The sequence below is a fragment of the Pelmatolapia mariae genome, linkage group LG17, assembly GCF_036321145.2.
Source record: "Pelmatolapia mariae isolate MD_Pm_ZW linkage group LG17, Pm_UMD_F_2, whole genome shotgun sequence".
Classification (NCBI taxonomy): Eukaryota; Metazoa; Chordata; class Actinopteri; order Cichliformes; family Cichlidae; genus Pelmatolapia; species Pelmatolapia mariae.
Genome location: NC_086242.1, coordinates 4,983,950 through 5,005,725, shown reverse-complemented (window position 1 = coordinate 5,005,725; position 21,776 = coordinate 4,983,950). Strand labels below are relative to the sequence as shown.

The window sequence follows — 21,776 nt, the reverse complement described above, 5'->3', positions numbered from 1 at the left end:
GTGAGCAAACAGCGACGTTTCAACAATAAAACTGTTCTCTTAACCACGAGTGACAAACAAGTGACTTTAAGCAACAATTTTCCACATTTCCTCCACTCTGTTTTACTTATTGTGGGCATTTTTCCACAATCTCACTGAACCTCGCTAGATAGTATCCATCAGTGCTCACTAAAGAAATGTGCACATTCCCAGATGCCACTCACCTGGCAGATTTTAGGCTTTTAGTGGTTGCCAAGAGGTCACAAACTGGTCTCTGGGCCTGTGTGTGACTGGGGCTTTAGGGATTCACAGGGAAAGAGTGTAAAGCAGTGTTACTCCTCACCATCTACTCTGAATGTCACTTCAGAGTTCCTGCCAACCTCTATAAACTAATATTTACATATAAATGAATCTATAAATAAGAGATACGACTTGAGCTATCAGAAACCTTCTGGTGTGCTTTAGTATCCAGCATCCATATAGAGTGTAAAAGCAGCAACACATTTGTGTAAAGACGAACTTAAAAACCTTTGGCTATTGTCTGACAGTCAGTAACTTCTTTTATCTGTGTTTTTATACCCACAAACAGTGACGAGCACATGACACACTGGCCACCGCCTCAAGGCACTAAGGCAGCAGCGAACAGTCGAGACTGGGTTACAGTTTATGCAAAGTCATCATTTCCAACTGCTGCTGATAGTATTGCAAAGTCAAAGTTATATCAACCACAGCATCTCAGCCATGCAGTGGCAAACAGGGTGTTGAATGTCCAAACCTCCTCTGGCATTAACATCAGCACAAAAACTGCATCAGGAGCTTCATGCACTGGCTGAGCAGCTCCTCTAGATATGCAAGGAGCCCAGTACTTTTTGATACGTATTGCATATCTGACTGGAAATAATGGAATAAGAGGAAGTAGCTGCACTGGACTGGCTGGAGGCACTGTAGGCAACAGGCTGTACAGTGTCTATGTCCAAGTATTTAACTGCACCTGCTGTAAATAGTAATGGTGTCATCAAATATTAAGAATATTCTTAATATAAGCTGAACTTCATGTCAATAACCAAAATGCGGCGCTTCACAGTACACCAAAGTGTCTTTCTATAGCGCCTATGTTCCAGAAACAACCATTACACCACACATTAAACTACAATGTCTCACTACAAGGAGTCTTTTGTCTCACCCTGCTAATCTTATTAGCTTTAACTAATGACAACGTGTATGTCAGCATTTAAATCTGTGTTCATCTGTGCTTAACACGCACTGAGAAAAATCATGAATAACCACTTGTGCAGCAGACTATATTGTGCAAGCCGTCCCATAAACTCAGCGCTCCATAGTTTATCGTATGACGACAGCACAGGGAAGAAGGGGAGAGCGCAAAGGAGTAGTGGAAGTGGAAGCCAAAATAACAAGAGCACACGGCAGAGAGAGCAGGACTCCATTACTTGCTAATGGATTGTCATGCTTCAGTGTTCCCAGAAGTACGATTACACCGGCCAAAGATGGAATGAGAGATTGAGAGGCGTGAGAGAAATGAATAACCTGAGAGTGAAAGAGGAACTGAAGACAAACTGAAAGAAACATGTGTAGTGGTTTGTCAAGTGGCTCCCATATTAGTGGCTGTTCTGAGCTGTCACAGCTTTGGAATTACGTGGGAACATCATAGTGATCTGATAAAGAGAAATAAAGAAAGGGAAAATCAAAAGAATAAGAGGAAGAGAATAAGTTTAAAAAAAAATTAAAAAAAAGAACTGAGGCTGATCCGGAAATTGGAGAGCAGGGACTGGTGGGCAGAATCTGAAAGAGCAGCTCAGCAGGATGAAGAGAAAAAAAAAAAGCAATGAGAGCTTTAGAAGATGTTTTTAAAGATGGGAGAGAGCAAGGAAAGGGAAGTAAGAGATATCCATGAAAAATATCTCACTAGCTCGCATCCTGACAGTATGACAACGGGTCCAGCCCTTTTAGCTTAGGCACAGCATTATGAGAGAAGGCATAGCCTGAGGTATTCTCTTTCATACGCACACACACTTTCCCTTTCTTGCTAATAGAAAAGATAAAGAGGGCGGGCGGAGACCTGACAGTCCATTACAGACCACTGGCAACAAGGTTGTTGTAAAGGTACAGCAACTGCATACTGCACACCAACCAGGTTAGACAAGCCTGTAACAGAAAAGCACCGTCCAGTCCCCTCACCCTGAGTTAACCTGCTTTGCCCCTGTTTCCCTGCCTCTTCATAAATCACTAAAGGTTTACAGAAAAATCTGCTACTTTCCCACTACTTTTATCAGTGATGACAACTGCAAAGATACCCTAAATCTACACTGAGCACAGTTTTGTTATTGGATGCTGTGTGGAAGTCATAATGACTTTCTTCACTTTCATAAGCAAATTGAGTCTGTTAAGATGACAAATTAGGTCCTGGCTACAGGTAGACCTACAGGTGGGTGCAACATTTTGGTGGGCTGCAGCACCTAGCACAGGAAAGACTGCACATATAGAGGAAGGACTGCACACTTTGAATGCAAATGTCTTGCAGTCAGTTGAAACACCAAAACTAAAACGGTGCTTGTCTTTACAAAAAAACAAACAAACAAACAAACAAACAATCCACAGATTAATTGATTAATTATTGAAAATCTGCTTCAAGTAGCTATAATTATAACCCTTATAAAATCACCGTGTTAGCACATTATCAATCATTTTATTGCACATATTAAAAAAATATTAGTATGTGACAAATGGTTTTTTGACTCTTGGTCTTGCCTTTAGGCTGATATCTTAAGATAATAAATGATAAACCTGAGTGAAAATCCATCAGGTCCATCACGTTTTAACTAACTGTATTGGGGTAGCAGTGATTCTTGTGAATTGTGAACAGGCACATGGTCAGACAGATGTATGAGCTAAAAATCAACAATGAGCAGCCCGACGGCCATAGATGTGAATGTGAGTTTCAATGGCCATCTATCCTTTGATAGCTACAATAATTTCCATCCTCCCATGACCCTGAACTGTATAAGCAGTGAAGAAAACCGATGGATGGAAGGATTGAAATCTTTTTGAAAACTTTAAAACACATCGAGCGAGTTTATATAAGGTCCAAAAACATAAAACGCTTTCCAGGGTTACTGGGTTCACTAGCACTTTGCAATGTCTCCTCCCAGGCTGCCTCTCTGGTGTAGCATGGACGATTGATTAACACTAGTGCAGCAGCTGCTTGCTTCCATTATGTTTCCAGTGTAATTTCAGGGTTGCTAACATACAGCTACCAAAACAAGATGATACTGCCTTTGTTACTGTCAATTCTAGCATAGATTACACAGTCACACTCGTTTGTTCAGTGTTGTGTTCGTATTTGTTTCCCCTTCAACTTGCTTTTGAGAACCTGGAGAAACGCTTCCTTACAGAGAGCTAAGCTAACCCGATGATGACATGACAGAATGCCTGGATTTGAGTATTTCATAACTTCTTTCACATTAATAATAGCAAAATTTAAGTATTTTCTGTCATTGACAACACTGATGGCGATCTACTGTAATACTGTTTAAAAAAAACCAAAACAAAACACTAACATACAAGCATTACATTTCTTTCACTGTCTGAGACAACAACTGGGAGATGTCCTCCGGATAAACCATGTGCTTGCAGGATCGGAAAGTACCCTGTTTAGACCTCTTCTCAAATCCCCGAGGGAAATGTTCCAACAAAACTCTGACCTTGCTGGAGCTGATCATTTTCAGTCTCCAATGAGGAGGCAGAAAGGACAAAATGAAAACAAACACAGAGAAAAAGCCATGTATATCAGTCGATCACACAAAACACTGATCAAGCAATCATCTGGTCCATTTGGGTATGAGACAATGGTTGTGGCCTCTGTCACCATGGCACCAAATTTTTAAACAGCCTCTGGTAAAACCAAGTACTGCTTATCAGATAGGAGCTGAAATAGAAGCTCCTAAGTTGAGAAACTCATTAGCATTTCTTGAATCTAACAGACTGGCAGCCCAACATAACGATGTTGTGCACAACAACCGTGAGCAATGGATAAAACTAAGCCGACTGCAGTCTCAGACAGTTAAACCGCAAATTCAGTGAGATCACAAGATGACACAGATTATGTTTGTCACTTTGCAGGAACTTACAACATGTGTGATTGTTCTTAATAAGAAACATGTATCACTTCTAAAATCTCTCCTACAACACGACTAGCACATGACAAGACAAACAAGACTAGACATTTCTGTGTCGAGTTGCATCATAAGACATCACTAAGTGCCAGCACGAGTTCTTAGACTCTTTACACCAAAAACCATCTCTTCAGCATAAGAGGCTGCATGCTACATTTGCCGTACAAGCACACCGAAAACAAACAAAAAAAGGCCATTTAGATAAGAAACTGATGAATTCATGAGGCGATATCTCTACAACACCAAATCACCAGTGCAACACAATGCAACAGACATTTTCACTCGTTCTCTTACAGCTGCAATCATCTCGCCAAATATGAAGTTTTCTATGAAAAAACAGAATGGGATGGGACAGATCCGACATTTGGACCCAATCGGCCCAATCGTCACTCAAAAAGCTACATCAACTATCGCTGACAACGGGCAAATCGAAGGTGCTGGTGTCTTTAGCCACTTTTTGTTGGTCTGCGTGTGCCACGTGTCAGCAGCAGTGCACCAGCTGCTCCACAATAGTCTGTGACCTAACCACAGACTGTGGTTTAAATGACATGACACGAATGAAAAGTTCCTCCTCAGATGCTGCTTTGTCCTCCTCTCTGTGTCTCATCGGGACGCTTTTATTTAGTCAGAGTCAACTCTAGTAACATTCTCATCGTTAGATCCACTCCTCACGTGAAAAGGTGCACGGAGAGCAAATAAAAAAGGAGAAGAAACTAGTGTGACGGTAAACGACAGTAAAGATGCTTAACAAGCACAAATAAGATCAAATAAGACCTGAAGTGAAACTGAACTGCTGCATCACTAGTTCTGGGTAATTCAGAAAATTTGAGGCAGGACTCAGATATGCTGCTCCGGTGCTCGACGGTGGGCGTTCCGGATGTTTGTGTGGCTATTTTTGCTGGTGCGACTACCATAGCAACAGTAACCAATCGTCACAAAGCAAGGTAGCTTCAATTAAAAGATATCAAACAAGTTAGCTGCATGTTAGGAAATGCGTTCATTTAGAACAGGCTGATTAGCCACTTCAGTGATCAACTTCTCCTACATTTTGATGCTGAACTATTACAGACAGCCACTTTGCTCTTTCTGAATAAATGCATGAGATTCATTGGCTTAACAGGCAGACTGGAGCATTTGAATAAACATATTTGTTTATCCAGTTTTTGAGGTGCCAGTGTAGGTATCAACCTACACTGGCACCTCAAAAACTGGATTTTTCTCAGCTTTAAGTGCAAGCAGCACAAATAAAGTTTCAGTAAATAAAAGCAGCTTAACCAATCATATTTAGTTGAAAAATAAACACCCAGAAAAGTGCTGTGTGTGCGTACTCACGTAAGAAATGTTTCTCCAATAAGGCAATTTCCAAATGACCCTTGACTTCGTTGAGCCGCTCTGACTCCGACCTCTGGAAGTCCTGTATGGCTGCAGCCATAGTGGGAGACCCCGAACCAGCCTGTGCACACAGACACACACATTCATTCATGCATACATACATACACAGGCACACAGGCAAACACAAGCAAAACAAAAAACAGAGAAACAACAAAGAAAAACATATTTGAATTCTTATTTCCATGAACGCAACACAAAATCCACACGAAAGCACAAGCAGGGAGATCCCATATGATCTAATACACACAGATTAGCATGGTGCAGTGACTCACACCAATGTTTCCTCTCCTGGTTCGAGTCCAGCAGGAGCGAGATAGGAGGAGGAAGGCGAAAAAGAGGAGAACCCCCCCACCTCTTCTGACTACAGCAACACTGATGACTCAAACAGCAATGACTGAGGGATACAACCCTGACACACAGGGAGAGTAGGTGGACGAAATGTATGGCAACGACTGAGAGATGATGACTGTGTGTGAGAGAGAGAAGGGAGCGGGATGAGAAGAAAAGGGTAAGGAAAAAAAAAAAAAGGGGAGAGCGGGTGATGAAGGAGGAGGAGGACAGGATGAGAGAGACTGCTGTGCTAGTGCATGATGAGCACTGCAGGTTGAGCATCGCTGCTCGACTATAGCGGGGGTCCTTTAAGAGACTCTCGCCACACAACAGAAGCATACACTAACGCACACACACACTGCAGCAGCTTCTCCCTGACAGCAACCAGTGAGGCTTGCATGTGCCTGCATAGACACACTGCAACATCTCAAGCAAGAGAGACAGAGGACGAGAGCGTGGTAGCACAAAACTGATGGTGACCTAAAAAAATTAAAAAAAAAAAAAAGGGGGGGGCTTTGGGAGAGAGCCAAAGTCTAACGAGACCGAAGGCTGGTGAGACAGCGACGTCGCGATGGATAGCGCGTCCCTGAATACAGAAGCACTTCAAAGAAAACAAATGAGAGGCTCTCCTGGAAGTGTGTCACGAAGAAGAAGAGGGATGTTGAGTGAAAGGGAGAAAGTGAAAGAGAAAGAGGGCATGAGAAGTAAATGAAGACAGCAGGATGAAAGGGAACCAAAAAAGAGGCATGAAAGAGAAAGATGAGGAGGAAATGTGAGGAGAGGACAGAGGGGCACAGATGTTTTTTTGCTGCATTGCGAGCAACGATTCTCTTTAGTTTGGATTTTGGCAGCTTTGTTTTATGTCCTACGATGATGCATCGCTTAAACATGCCTCTGATGCTTTAAGCAGGCATCCGCTCACACTCATAATGTCCTGGTTATCAAAAGTAGGTCAAACGCTGACGTCACCCTGGACAATTATCGGCTAATTAATTATTGTGTTCCCCCTCTCTCCTTTTAATGAGCATGTGATGTGAGTTTAGGAAACCCTCCGTTTGGAGAAAAGAGGAACTCTCAATCTCTTCTGAGAATGCACGCTGAGAAAACTGAACAGATATAACAAGTATGCAAATCACAGGAAACACCTCCATCTAATGAAATTCTCCAAGCAACAAGGTTGCTATATAAATACCAACTTGTACTTTACATCACACCCACTCAGCCTTCAACCATTTATCTGCAACCGCAGCAAAAGACTGCATAAGGTCACGCTCTGGAATCTATCTGAAATGCAATATTAATCCAGTCTGTCTGGTATAAAACAGAAGCTAAGAGATGTTGTTGAACTCATTTACTCCACCCATATTTTGAATTTTAAATCCAACTGTTAAGTGATTTCTGCTATGAATAGTGATCAGCTTCAACTGAATAAAATTGAATTGAATTTTTCTTATTGCTGCTTAGTCATCACACCTTAGCCAGTAACCTCCGCCGGCCCTGCCTGAGCCCGGTTCTGCCAGAGGTTTCTACCTGTTAAAAGGGAGTTTTTCCTTCCCACTGTCCTTTACTCATTGTTGTCTAATTTTGTGGGTTTTTGCAGTATTACTGTAGGATTCTTACCTTACGATATAAAGCACCTTCATAACCCTCTGAGTTTTAAAACTGTGCTGCCATTGTGCACTCCTGCAAGATTCAAGAAACTGGTTTCTTCGCGTCTCCATGATTTGCACCTTTTTTGTCTGTGACTGGATAACTGTGTGGGTGAGCTGAGTCAAGGAGCAGATTTAACCCACTTCATCCTGTAGCTCTTTAGCTCTTCACAGACTGTCCTGTTTATTGAGCCACAACTCTCAGTAGTTTCTGCACCTCTCTGCTTCAGGTTAGCCATTTCTCACATCACTTATTTTATAGGCTTCATGATTATACCGGCCCCTCCCATCCACAAACACCAGGATATAAATATGTAATTGTTCTGATCACAGTATATTTTTTTTTTAAGAAAGTGAGGTGAGGAAAAATGGGGGGGGGGACAAAAAAAAAAAAACAAACAAAAAAAAAACGAACAGTGGTCGGCTCCTAAAAAGTATACATAATAATAATGCTTTTGGGGAGTATTCAGCTGCTTTGACTAGTTTAAAGCCTGGAAAGAGATGATGCTGCCAGCTGTTGGCTAGAAGCCCAACATAAATTGACAGCTCCTTCAAAATCCTGCAAAAACTGAAACCTCTCAATCACTTCCTCGATATCTCTTTCAGCCCTTCCTGTTTGAAGGCCGGCTTTTAAAAATCGATATATAACTTGATGCATTTTCTTTTAGTGATACCTGCTGTACAGACTTTATGCCTGCTCGTGACTAGAAGTTGGGTTTATGGCCAACCTTAAAGAGAAAAACTTGCAAGTCTAAATCAAGTCAGGCTTAAAATGCCAAGTTATGACTGACTTACTCTGCCAATGCAAACACTTCCTGTCTGACAGCACCTGTTTCCATTTTCTCTGCTGCTTTTTCTTCTAACCTCTAGGAGAATATCATCAGAACAAGACAAATGCAGTTATTTCCTGGTTAGCAACAGTTTCCTTGTACAGAGGAAAGATTCGACCAGCTGCTAAGTGCTCTCCTACACTGTGAGGCAGGCTACTCTTAGCACTTTAATGTAGGGGCTGGACTGGGCTCCTGCGCTGGAGTGCTCAGGTAACGAGACGAGTCGCCCTGAAAATGTCCAGTCATCCCCGATTCCGAGTCATTTGAGAAGACAGCAGCTCCTGGGATCTCACGTGCCGACTTCACTCTACTCCTGATTTTTAACTCTCTCAGGAGGCTAGAAGAGAGCCTCGCAGATGAAGGTGATAATAAGAGAGGAAGACTTCAAAGCTTTGCTCTGCTTCTGAGCACATCAATAGAGACCTTCTTTGTGTCTGACAGAGCAGCGGTCAAGCGGGCCGCTGGTGGTACTTTTTGATTTGTCAAGTCTAATGATAAACAATTAACAAATGTATTTGGGCAGCAGCAAAAAAACAAAAACAAACCCACAATAGACAATGGCAGGCACATGCAAGTATAGCAGCACTTGTTAAAGAACATGTGCAGCTGTAAAGATAGCCACACAAGTATTATTTGTGCCTCTTCTCACTTTCACTTTTGTTTTTCTACCAGTGAAACTACCCACCCTCCCCCCTTCCCAAGCAGATTTGCTGTTAACCATGTGATTTCTAAAAAATGTCTCAGGTATCTGAGGTGTTGCTTGAAAAGTCACTTTAAAATCCAATAAAACTGATTAAAAATATACATCTTAGAAGGTATACTAAGAAAAGACACCGCTTGCCACAGCAACATCTTAAAGGGTGCTCACAGCTCCTCATACATGACAAATTTAAATCCACTCTGTTGTATTCTGCAGTGTTTACAAAGTTTATAATTCAGGTTTGGCTACTGTTGACATTTCAAAAGGATGACTGTAACCCAGAGCTCAACTCTTTTGGATTTTTCTGCCATTACAAAACTGATCTTTGGACCTTAATATGAAAAACAGAGAGAGATAAGAGTCTTGAGTTTAAATCCTGATGGTATCATTACAGGCTCAAGTACTCATGTCTAGTGAGTACATGCTTTGGCATTGAGTGGCAGGTTCGAGGCTGTTCAGCGCTAACAGCTGGTCAAGTATTTTAAATGCATGACAATATGTAAAACTTAAAAAGAACAAATGCATCTAATTAAAATGCACACATGCAGCTGGAGGAAATGGAGACATCTGAATATATTGATGTCTACATATGTGCAAATGGAGATCCAATCAGCTGACACTTAGCTGCTCTGATGGTCCCGCGTCTAAATTTAAACTTGCGAGACGTTTTCTCCGGGACACATTTGCCCTCTTTGTCAAACCCGCTCCTTCTATTGAGTCCTAAAACTACCCACAAAACTCATTTTTCTTCATTGGCCTCTGACACCGAGTTGCACATTGTGTCTCCTGTGGCTTTTTCAACTACAACTGTACAGTTTTAGCACCTGCTAGCAGGTACTTTACTCATTTCACATCTATTCCCTTTTTTATTTTATCCACCGTGTCTTTTTTCAGCGCTTTGGTCATTTAATGTGCTTAATAAATAAATGTATAATTTGATTTTTACATTATTCCTAATGGGTACTTTTAGTATTTTAAGGCAGTGCAATTGATTCAATTTGTAGAGCTCGTTTTAATTCATGGGGTGACCTGTTATAGTCAGTCCTTTTTAGGTGATTAATGCTCCGCATGGCTGGCGGCAGAAGCAATGCTTCAGTAGTTTGGTTATTTCTTTATAACCACAATATCCTGCTTCAGAATGAGAGAAAATGTGCTACATAATGGCAGGAATACATAATTCAGGTCTAGTTTTTCACATTTGAATATTAACATTACATTTTGGTCATTGCCTTGGGTGAAAGAGACCATTACAATAGATAATGGCTACACTGAAAGTCCAACATTTGCGGTGATCAAGCTGCCTGATCCAGCAGGTAAAGTGAGGCCGGCGAGGTCGCACGCGCTCGTCTGTTCAATGACTGAGCGCCATCTGCCCAATGACATCCTGCCTATTTAATATGGATGACACAAGCTAGTTTGTCAAGAAGTATCGGTGTATATATTCAGCAGCCCAAGGGCACGCTCTTTTTAAACAGATGAGGCAATGAAATTAGGTTTCCACTTAGGTCATATGACCCAATCCTGAAGGGTAAAAAGCACACATCAGTGGTGCCACCAGGGTGGGCTCCAGTGTGACAATAAGGACCTCTTAAGGGTACTCTGGACTAAAGGTGAGATATCCACCATGCCGTTTAGGCTATAAGATACACAAGGGAATGTGGGAGAAAGTGCATGCCTCATGTGTGCATCCCAGCAGGGATGAGAGCAAGCTTGGTCTATTTTAGGGCTTCAGAGTGTGAGTCATCAGTGCTGTGATGTGGGTGATGGCTTCTCAGTGGGCTGGTATGCACACAGGCAAACACCAGAGCAAAGACAGAAAAACTATATACTAGCTCACAGGTGCACATGTGAAAACAAACACATGAAAATACAGACACGTTGCACATGCCTATAAAGTATGCTCAAAAGGGACTTCACAGCTAGATCACTCATTTGATTTGTGCAAGTTTGTGCAGGAAAACTCAAAGAAAGAAAGGCCTCATGAGCAACAGTTACCTAAACTCTCTCTCTGCACAGAGACACAGAAGAAGAAAAAAAACAATGAAAGGGGACAGAGATCTCCTGAGCATTTATTCAGGAAATGATACGATCAAGTGACTAATCTGGTGCATTTAATTATCTAATAGTGTGCACGGCAATGACGACAATCCTGACGTTTTTAGTCACCACTGAGGGCAGAAGAAAGCTTTAGATTTCTGAACAGCATCCAGCGTGGGGGGAAGAAATATCAGAAAACATGGTATTTTTTTATTTTGTCACAAAGTTTAGTCTTCTTACAGTTTCCTCTGGATCTTGTCCATGCCCTCCCCTCTAGACATCTTGGAGTCCAATCTTCTGAGGCCAACTTCCTGTCCTCTCGCCTCCTCCATCACTTTCCCCGCTTAAATCTTTTCTCTCCCACCGTTTTTCATTCTCTACTTCTCACAAATGCTTCCAGTATTTAGGCTCTTGTTTCATGCTGATGGCTATCTATATCTTATGTCCACTATTAGAAAAACTTCACTGCTGCCATCTCCTCTATTTTTCTTTTCATGATGAGCCCTCCCTTTTTCGTTCCTCTTCAGATAAGCAGAAAGAAGAGGACTTTTAAAAACAGCAATATGGTTTTGCTTTTCAGCTGTAGCGCTCCTTAAGCTGGAGAAAAAATTCTAATCAGCATGATAAAGGTAAAGCAAAATGCCCTGCTTGTCTCCCCCCTTTTTTCTGTTGAGGAAACACCAACTTGAAAAACACAAAAAAAGAAAACAAAATGATTTTTTTTTTTAATGTTAAAAAAAAAAAAAAAGAAAAGACAAAAGCTAAGTTGCGCAAATACACACAGAAACACTGTGAGCACTCACGGGGTCTCGCAGGACGTCCTCTGTGTCACGCAGAGCTGCTCTCGGCTTCAGCTGCATGTCGTCGCTACATTCGTTGTCGGAGGCAGGTGGCGACTCGGCCAGATCCGGGAATTCGTCTCTCGTCCTGGGGCCTCGGAAGCGGATCTTGTCCAGGCGCTTTAGCATGGTCAACACCGCACACCTGGGCTTTACCTTAACATGGCGGACGGCAACCCTGCGGGCACAAAATACACGGGCTGCTGAACAGGCAGTAAAGGAAGAGTCATTAACACTGATCGGAAAACAATGTCTTTACTCCCCTGTTGTTTACATATCTCACAGACCCACTGCAGTTCATGTAAACATGCTTTTCTTCATCGTTAAATACAGATTATTGTTTACAGAATAGTTTGGTTTATATATTACTGAATTAATTTGATGCACATACAGAGGAAGAGATTCAATTATTAGTTAAAAAATATTCTAAGATATAACCTTAATCTTAATGTAACGTGTCACGCTTCTTTTCCTGTAAGGTGGTGCTTGATCTGATTTCTCACATACCAACACATACTACAGTCTTGGACTGCATGTTCAGGATCCAACTTTGCCAGTGTTTGGGTTTTCCTCTCCTTTTTAGTCTACATAGGAATATGGGGCCACGGTATCCTGTCACTCCTCCAGCAAACAGCAGATACGCTGACCTCATTTATTTAATTCACATCAATAGCTGGAAAGGTGGTGCTGGTCGAGAGGGACTGTGGGAGGCTGTTAAAGGCGTAACGGTTGTGTTTTCGTGTCAAGGGTTGACATCTAATGAAGACAAGTGGGGGCTGTTTGAGTCATCATCCACTGCAGTAAACTTGACCCTTATGAAAGTAATGAAATACAGACAGGATTTACAAAGTCATCTACCAGCAATGTGCGAAACAGGTCATGAAAGTTTAACAGGAACCAGCTTCAAAGCACAACAGGTGCTAAACTGTTTCTGGCAAACACATCACAGTGCTGTCAAGGCTACCGTTTCACATCGATAGTGCCCTCCAGAAGTATGTGATCAGGACTCATCGTTTCTAAACTGGTCCGTGTATGAAATGACTAATAGATAGAAAATAAAAATATTAATAAAAATATAAAATGTTGTGTTATTGTAGTGTTTTGATCTCAAGTAGCAAAACCAACACATTTCTTTCAGCTGTATGTTGTTTCTAGCGTCCTGTTCCTTTATGGCGCGTGAAGAAGAAGCGCTAAAGGTGATTTGACCAACTGTAGCGAGCACGGGCCGGCAGATCCCAAATTCTTGAGACCAGTGCCGACACAGACGTTTAAGGAGGGCACGAATATAAATGTCACTGAAAAGAAAGAATCATGGGTTCATTTTTATTAGTTTTCCAGCAATGCATTTCACAATCTAACTGGCAACTTCAGATGAACACGTTGCTTGGCTACATGTGCTGCAATATTATCAACTGACTGTTATCCTGGCCAGGCTCTAGCTGTGACTCACTGCAACTATCGCGCACTTAGTGTTTCTTCCAGAAAAAGCTGTTTGGCCTGCTGGCTGCGAACAAGGATCTAGCCTACTGCAGCCTAACAAGTGAATGTAAGGGACAAAAATCAAAACGAATGGTAAAAGGTAAAAAATGATGCAATGATTGTCCAAGTCCAAAATTGTACTATCCCAAACTTTTACCCCACTATAGCTCCGCATTGCTAACTAGTGTAAGCGACTGCATGAGTCTACTTTAAATCCTAACATAGGACAACAGAAACGTGACAACACTACGGATGGGTACCACACTCTGTACTATTGACGAGTTATGTTGGTACTAACGAGTACTGATTCACACTAAAATAATCAGTACACCTACTCAAAAGCAAAATATGTCTAAAGCTGAAGAGTGTACTGTATCCGATAGGCTGAAAGCTAAATTCACCAAAGGACCCGCAGCTACCGTTAGCACATCTGTTGCTGACTTATAAAAAAAATGAAACCTATGGATGATGACGACACGTTTAGTGAGACAACAGCTTCAATTACTCCTGTAATAAAGTAGGCAGCTGGATCAACTGTCCTTTAACAAACAGGATTTTTTTTATGGCTACACTAACATTTCCTATCAGCACGGTAAACAACCTTATGATTGCCTACAACCCAGTCAGACCTCTCAGGTCATCAGGTTCAGATCTTTAACTATACCCAGAATCATATCCAAGTTTCCTGAAGGTGCTTTCAGTTAATGTGGTCCTGTTCTCCGGAACAACTCGAGATCAATTACATCTGTATTTACATTCAAAAACAGACTCAAAACCACACAGGCCTACAATTAATAGGTTTTGTTGTTTTGTTTTATTCCGTTTTGCTGTTTTCACTGCCTTAAAGCAACGTAAACCTACACAGTTTTTTAAAGTTTCTTCATTTTCTATGTTAAACATATTTGAGTTTTCATCTAATGAAATCTGTTATATAAATAAAACTGTTATTGTTACGAGATAATGAAAGGTATGAAAGTATGTAACCACAACCACTAACAGTCTAACATTAACACTGTGGCATGCACAAACTGTCAGTTAACATCAAAGACACGATCAGACAGACTGCTTCATTCTGTCGCTCTCACCCGAAGCTTTTAGTGCACCTGCTCTGCAACGTCTCAATATGCTCTGCTCCTCACCTGCATCTTATCAATATTAAGTAAACTGATATATTTGGATTTATTGATTATTATATTACATTTTAGTTGTTCTTTTTGGCAGACACCTGAAGCTAAGCTATTGTTATCATATTAGAGCTAGAAAAAGAAAGAAAAAAAAACAAACAAAACTGGTGCATCCCTAAGGAAAGCCTCTTAAAAATAAATATTTAAAAAGAAAAAAAAATCCCTTGTTGTCAGTGGAAACCCCGATCAGTTTTTGCAACTGAGCACAGACCCCAGAATATACAATAAATATGGCTGTGATGGTTTTTGGTGCCAGTAAAGATTAAAAGTAGTCGTTCTGGATTTAATCCTCCCGAGACCTAATCAGCTTGACCGAATGCCTGCCATACAACAACATGACGCAGAGTTTATCTGACTGGACTCCTGTCAAGACTTTGCTTTGTGAATGGCTGGACAGCCGTCAAGCTTCTACCATACTGACTTGTTGTCAGACTCAGGACTAGTCCAACTTTCTTACTCCTTTTCTAAGAGCTTAGGAGTGGCAACCTTAGCTACCAACCTGCTTGTCTTATTAACTGCCCATTTGTTTGTTATGCTTAAAGATTGAATCCCTTCTTTCTTATTGCAAATACTGTAAAAACTCCCTGCACAAGCAACAAATTGATCAGACCTGCCATTATGAAGAACATTCAAAGGCCTTTAAACAGCCTTTTAGGCATTATAATTTGCTACAGTGGGTAACTCCTCTGAGCCTTCATAAAGGGAGCTCGTTTGTGCTTCAATCTAATGAGCTTCAAACTTCATAAAAGTCTAAACACTTCAGTGGAGAGCCACACTAACAGACTACACTACACATCACTCCTAGTGTCTAAGAGGAAATAAGACAAGGCAAAGACGTAATCAAACAAATGACAATTAGATTGGCACTGAGGCAGCAAGTCCAACAGTGAATTAAAGACAAGAAACAGGCCACATGGGCACATGTGAGTGGAAATTACAAACGTGACTGGTGGGTTTATCCCCCCGCCCCTCCGAGGGGTGAATGGAAACCTGCTGAGTGGCAGGTTAATAAACACTTCCCTCCACTTGCCTAGACACCTGTCACGCTAGAATCTGTTCTCACAGTAACCACCCGAATCCACTCACAGCATGTTCGTTGGATCAACTCAGACGGTCCCTACAGTCAGCTCAACCAGGCTGTTGATTACCTATAACACAACACAATCAATAAATAAATAAATCAATAGTGCCTGCTGGAAAAGAAAATAGAGGCACATTTGGATACAACCCCAGAAACTGACATTTTCAGTCAGAAAAATGTCAGCGAATGACGCAGCATTCAGTCTCAAGGCAAACTCCTATTCAAGCGCACATTGCGTGTTCCCATGCTATTCTTTGCCTCCTTTCACCGGAGTGTTCTTCAGGCTACCTCCTGTTTACTTATTTCCTTTTTAAAAGGTTCTTTCTCTGGTCCAGAAGCAGCCTCAACCACAGCAGCTTAAATAGGAGGATGAAAAGATGAAAAGAGAGGACAGAAGGAGGAGGAGGAGGAAGAAGTGGAGGAGGAGGAGGAGGAGGAAGGGGCTTTAGCTCAAGGTCTGATCACTGCAACTGTTACTCTGGGTATACACACAAACAGCCCTCATGAGTCATTTGCTCGGCTATGTACAAACACAAAGACACCTCGGCCCACCTTTACCTAATCATAAGTCACCGTGAACACACCAGCCAGGGGAGAGAACCTGGTGCTGTCATAAAACCAAACAACAGAGCAGCAGAGAGATGCACAAACACACATATGCACATAAAACAAAATTACAATGGCTGAAATGGTTTATTATTGTATACCTTAGTTAAGGGTGAGGAGCTTTACAAGCCTGGCGTATTAAGGCCTAATACACTGTGTGTGTGTGTGTGTGTGTGTGTGTGTGTGTGTGTGTGTGTGTGTGTGTGTGTACAGACATGTCTGTGTCTTCTTGGGATATCGCCTGCTAATGACCTTAATAGCCTGAAGTTACTCGTGGTCATGTGGGTCACGCTCGCTACAACAGCCAGACATGGTCATGCTTTTGCAGGCAGTCTTATGCCCTTTGGCCGACTTACTCAAGAGTTATTTCTGCAACTTGTGGTTTCCCATGCAGGTGAAACTAAAACTAAAACTGATATTTTACACGTCTCAAAAGCACTCAGTTAAGTTTTATTTATATAGCACCAAATCACAACGGCAACAGCAGCCTCCAGGCGCTTAATACTGTAAGGTAAAGACCTTACAATAATACAGAGAAAACCCCAACAATCAGACAACCCCCTAGCAAGCACTTGGCGACAGTGGGAAAGACAAACTCCCTTTTAAACAGGAAGAAACCTCCACCAGAATCAAGCTTAGGGAGGGGCAGCCATCTGCGACCAGTTGGGGGTCAGGGGAGGGAGGCAAGAGCAGAGAGAGACAGGACTAGAGACATACTAGGGGGGGACAATAGACTAATGATAACTAATGATTTAGTGCAAAGTAGAGCAGGGCGATATGACCAAATATATTTATCACGATATACATTTGAAAATTTGCGATAACGATATGACTGACGATATAATTGACACTAGACAAAACACTTTACAACTCCACAACTTTATTAGTGCCAAAATAAATAAATAAATAAACATCAATGTATTTTCACTTAAACAAGCAGCTGTTTTTTTTATCCGCATTAAAGTTATATAAAAATTTAACAGTGCAAATGAAAATTCCTTGCTGACAGTTTAACCAAAAGGCATTTCCAGTGGGAATTGGCCGACATATCCTCAGCATAACCATGTATAATATCCACCAAACTTATAAAGAGGTTATACACACACAATACGGTAATATTATGTTGAAGCACAGTACGTATCACTCCGCGAGGCTCCTGCCTACAATAGCTGTAATGCTCTGACAATCCATCGAGCGGTGCGGGTTCGTCGCTTAGCACAGTCGTAGCAAAACATTTGACAGATTTTCGAGCGCCGTGTACCACATAAAATCATTTCAGGGTCAGTAAACACAACCAGAATTCATACATAAGGCACACGGGATTATAAGAGCCCTGTCGATTTTCAGAAAAATGGGAAGGATTGATTTTAAGTGTGCTGTATTTTCCAAAAAACACAGTAATAACGACGGCCTGCTAGCATGCGCTACCAAAAATGTGCTTTGTTGTGTATCTGACGGACGAAAGCTAAACCAGTTCCACACCACTGAAGTTGCAGCATTTTTACAAACCAATTCAGGTTCATCCGTTTCATTCAACGATCCGCTTTTGCCCTTCTCATTCTCCGTCGCCGCCATGCTTTTTCCGCCATGAGCGTATGAAAACAAAGGCACTGTGCATGTGCGTTTTACCCATATTCTATCGCGATATTTCATTTTCTTATCGTTGCCCAACATCATACCGGTATTACCGTGAAAGGTATGATATGGCCCAGCCCTAGTGCAAAGTATACACGCAGATGTTGAAAAGGGGTGAAGAAGAAACAGTGCATCATGGGAAGCCCTGAGCAGCCTATTGAGCTGTAACTACAGGAGGGTTCAATGTCACCTGATCAATAGAGGTGACCCAGACCTTTGTCTTTAAGACACTCCTGCAGTTTAACTAACTGGTCTATGTCTGGCTTCAATGACAGATAAAGCTGGGTATCATCTGCATAACAATGAATGTGCTATTCCTTTTAATATTAATCAAAACACCAACTTGTGATCAAAACAGTCGAGGCACAAGCTGTGAAATATTTTTGTTTCAGTGGATTAAAACTAATAATACTTAATATTAAGGCTAAACTAAATACTAAGGAAGGGTCAGGGCTAAGTGAGCAGTACTAATAGAAATTAATAGAATTTTTCACTGTAAACAAAGGAAGTGTTTATTAGTAAACTGCAGATGGCGCTGTTGGATGAAAAGATAAATGATAAAATGAGTAGCCAAATATATTTGTTGTCCAAATACCTGGGCAGCCTGCCAAAGTAAAGTCTATGCATGGTGAAACAGCGCTGCCTCCCTCTCTGAAACTTTTAATAACACTCACAGGCCACTTCATTAGATACACCTGTCCAACTGCTTGTTATCCAAATATCCAATCAGCCAATCACATGCCAGCAACTCAGCGCACTGACACCTGCAGACACATAACTTAAAGTTACACAACTACGCCAGAAATTATGCTGACAAGAATCTGCCACAGACAGATCTGGCGAAGCACTCAAAAGCACATTTCTAGTAGCTGCTGCTACACAAAGTGTCGTCAAGACCGCACTCTGACAAGACGACGGCCACACATTCACAAGGTGAAAACCGTAACTTATACACTCTTGCAGCTGGTAATAAAATCCCCAATAAAAGTGCAAAATAATCACATTATTGCTCTGGATTATTAACAGCTTCATAGATGTGCTTATATAATCCTGCAACGCAACTAGGTGAGGAGCCCTATGAAATCAACATAATGCACTCACCAGGAGGCACAGTGACCTCTTAAGTTAAACATTTGTCGTTGTAGCCATGATAACGCATTATCATGAGAGACACTCATTACATGGTTTTATGTCTAAACATCATGAAATGGTTCTTACTTTAATTTCAGTCATAACTATATCACTGGTGTCCATCAACCATACATGAAAGGGTGCCCAATAAAGCTTGAGCGCTTAGACACGAGGGCCACTGTCTGTATATTTTCTGGGACATTAGGCAGTCAGGTCTGATAATAAAGGCTTGTTTAAAAAGAAAAAAAAGACCTGCCATAGTGCAGTGTTTCCATTTCGGTGACTGATGCTTTAGAACTAGCTTCCCGTTACAGGTGCCTTCACTGAACGTGGTGCACAAACCCATGTAGGGACATCCTGCTTTCATCATCATCCTCCTCATCATCCGTGGTGCTTAGTTTCTGTAGAAACAAGGCTGAATAAAGCAAGACACTCACCCGTGGAGCTATTCTCAACTTGTATGAGTTTCATAAGACACTCAGAGACAGGGAGGGAGGGATTAACATGACCTTTAAATAACTCATCTACAGGCAACAGCCAGAATGTTCCAATGGGCAGCTGCAACTTTTGTTCACTTTCCTGCATTAATAATCAGGTGAAGGGCGACAGATGGTCAGAAGAGACGAACAGCGTCAGGCTGCTGACAAGCAGAATAATAACTAAAACAAACAATGGCACTGTAACAGCGCAGAGATATCGCAAGTTTCCATATCAGCATATAGACATCACGCCTCTGATTAAAGACAAAATCTATCTCGATACATATCATATCGTCACTGTGAATGCTTCTATTGAGCCCAGCCTTTGCATTTGATGTCAACCCTCGGGAGGGAGCAGGAAGGCAGGAGGAGAGCGCAGATATGATGAACTTTAACAAGACCTATTAGACACATCCTGCTCTGTTTGTAGTTGAAAGCAAAACAAGGGTTTCAAGCACAAGCACAGCCCCCAGCGAACAAATACTGACAGAAGAATAATGGTGGGGACAAGGATACGCCAGCTTTTATCTAACCCACTAATGCAACCCTTTAGGCAAAGTGTAGTTTTTGCTCAACGAAAATAAAAAGGCAGGCTTTTTTTCCCCTAACATCATGTCCAGGGTTATTTTTTAGGCAGTGCAGCATCTGAATGCTGCCTGTCAGGGTCATACATGCCGTGTGATGTACCACTGATATGCAAACTCAAACCCAAAAACAAATGACTCATGAGGAAATACTTCTGTAAATATGAATTCCTGCATTATTGAGCGGGGCTGCTGAAGTGAGGTTTACTCAAACAGTCACGATCAGCACATGATGTAACAGCCAACAGCATGGAAATTACACACTCCTTCCTGCCCTCCAGCCCTCTGGTCGTGCAGCATCAGTGCGATTATTTCACCTTGCAGTTACATAATCAAGGATATAAACAATCGATTCTTCCTCAACAACTGGTCGCTCTCCTCCCAATCATAAAATAGGATGTTACAACGTGATTCTGATCAAATAGTGATCACATTTGAACTCTGTATGGCGACAAAAAAAACTAAAGCCCTGTATCAACTGGTTTAATCAAAAATCCAGTTTGACAGCACCTTTTAGAGGTCAGAGGTTCCGACTGTAAGTGAACACACCACACGAGGACTTTTTCTTTCTGGGGGTGCAACTGAGCTACAAAACATGAAAATATGTAAAATATTACGCTAACATTTGTTTGTTTTTAAGTGCTTTTGAGTGTTTCGGTTGAGACTAGAAGTTGATTTTAAAAATTCATTGTTACACTGTGCCAGGAAATGAGAAGAAGCGTGTTTCTCCTCTCTCTCTCTCTTTTTTAAACAGCATCGAAAGCCAAAAGCTGTCAGACTCTGGCACAGTTAGGCCAAACTAACTAACACGATACAACAAATGTGTCCGTTATACTTTTATCTGTTAAGGGCGACTAATTCCAAACGGTGGGGGTTGAACTTAGGCCTCGAGTTAGCGGTCTCAGGAAAGACAAAATGAAAACCAAAATAATCCGCATTTTGGGTGACCCCGAAGAGACGCTGGGACAGCTTGGGTGTCATAAAATAATACCCCCCATTTTCTCCCTCCCCTCCAGAACGACAGCCATTTGTGGTGTTTCACAAATAAAATAAGCGTTTCTTACCCAGCACGTAAATCGTAGCAAAGTTTCATGAACACTGAGATTGCCTTTTAGTCTGCTTTATCCTTCTGTACACCTGCTGCTCAGGACGTCAAATTAGCGCCAGTCTCACGGCGAATGCCGCTCACTCTGTCCATCCATCCCGACGATACATCCGCTAATTTCTGAAAGTCGACTAAATGTCGTCTCCTGCTGAGAGCTGAGCGGTCAGCCAGGCAGACAGTGGGGGAAAAATACCAGTTGCGTGTCCCCCCTCCTTCTCCCTGGAGAGAGCTTTCCTGACCAGCGCCGTTGGCCCGGAGCTTGCAGATACCGGCGCTGCTCCGGTCTGTTGTCGATCTCCACAGACTGGCAGAGAGAGCAGGGCCGAGGAAATTTCGTCAGTGTGCGGCGCTGCTTTCTTAAAGGGGCCGCCGCAGGGGGCTGACGCTTCACAGCAAAGCTTCACAAACGGGACGCGAGCGGAAACACAGCGACTTCTCCTTACCACCGCCCTGTGGCTGCCTCTGTCACATCCTGATAAATTATAGAACAGGTGGCTAAACAATGGCCTCGTTATAATGCACTTAATTGCTGTAAATCAACCCGCT

General features: G+C 42.0%; 1 protein-coding gene across 7 annotated transcripts in view; it reads right to left on the bottom strand.

Moving 5' to 3' along the window:
* gramd4a (GRAM domain containing 4a) overlaps window positions 1-21,523 on the bottom strand; it is a 53,990-nt gene extending 32,467 nt beyond the window's left edge. For all 7 annotated transcript variants that reach the window (XM_063500903.1, XM_063500904.1, XM_063500907.1 and 4 more), the window contains exons 1-3: window positions 21,190-21,523; window positions 11,911-12,124; window positions 5,502-5,622 (exon numbers count right to left, since the gene is read on the bottom strand). In XM_063500903.1, the coding sequence (XP_063356973.1) occupies window positions 5,502-5,622; window positions 11,911-12,124; window positions 21,190-21,218 (364 nt within the window). In that variant the 5' untranslated portion in view covers window positions 21,219-21,523. The remainder of the gene's footprint in view (window positions 1-5,501; window positions 5,623-11,910; window positions 12,125-21,189) is intronic.
* Between the last annotated feature and the right edge of the window lie 253 nt (window positions 21,524-21,776).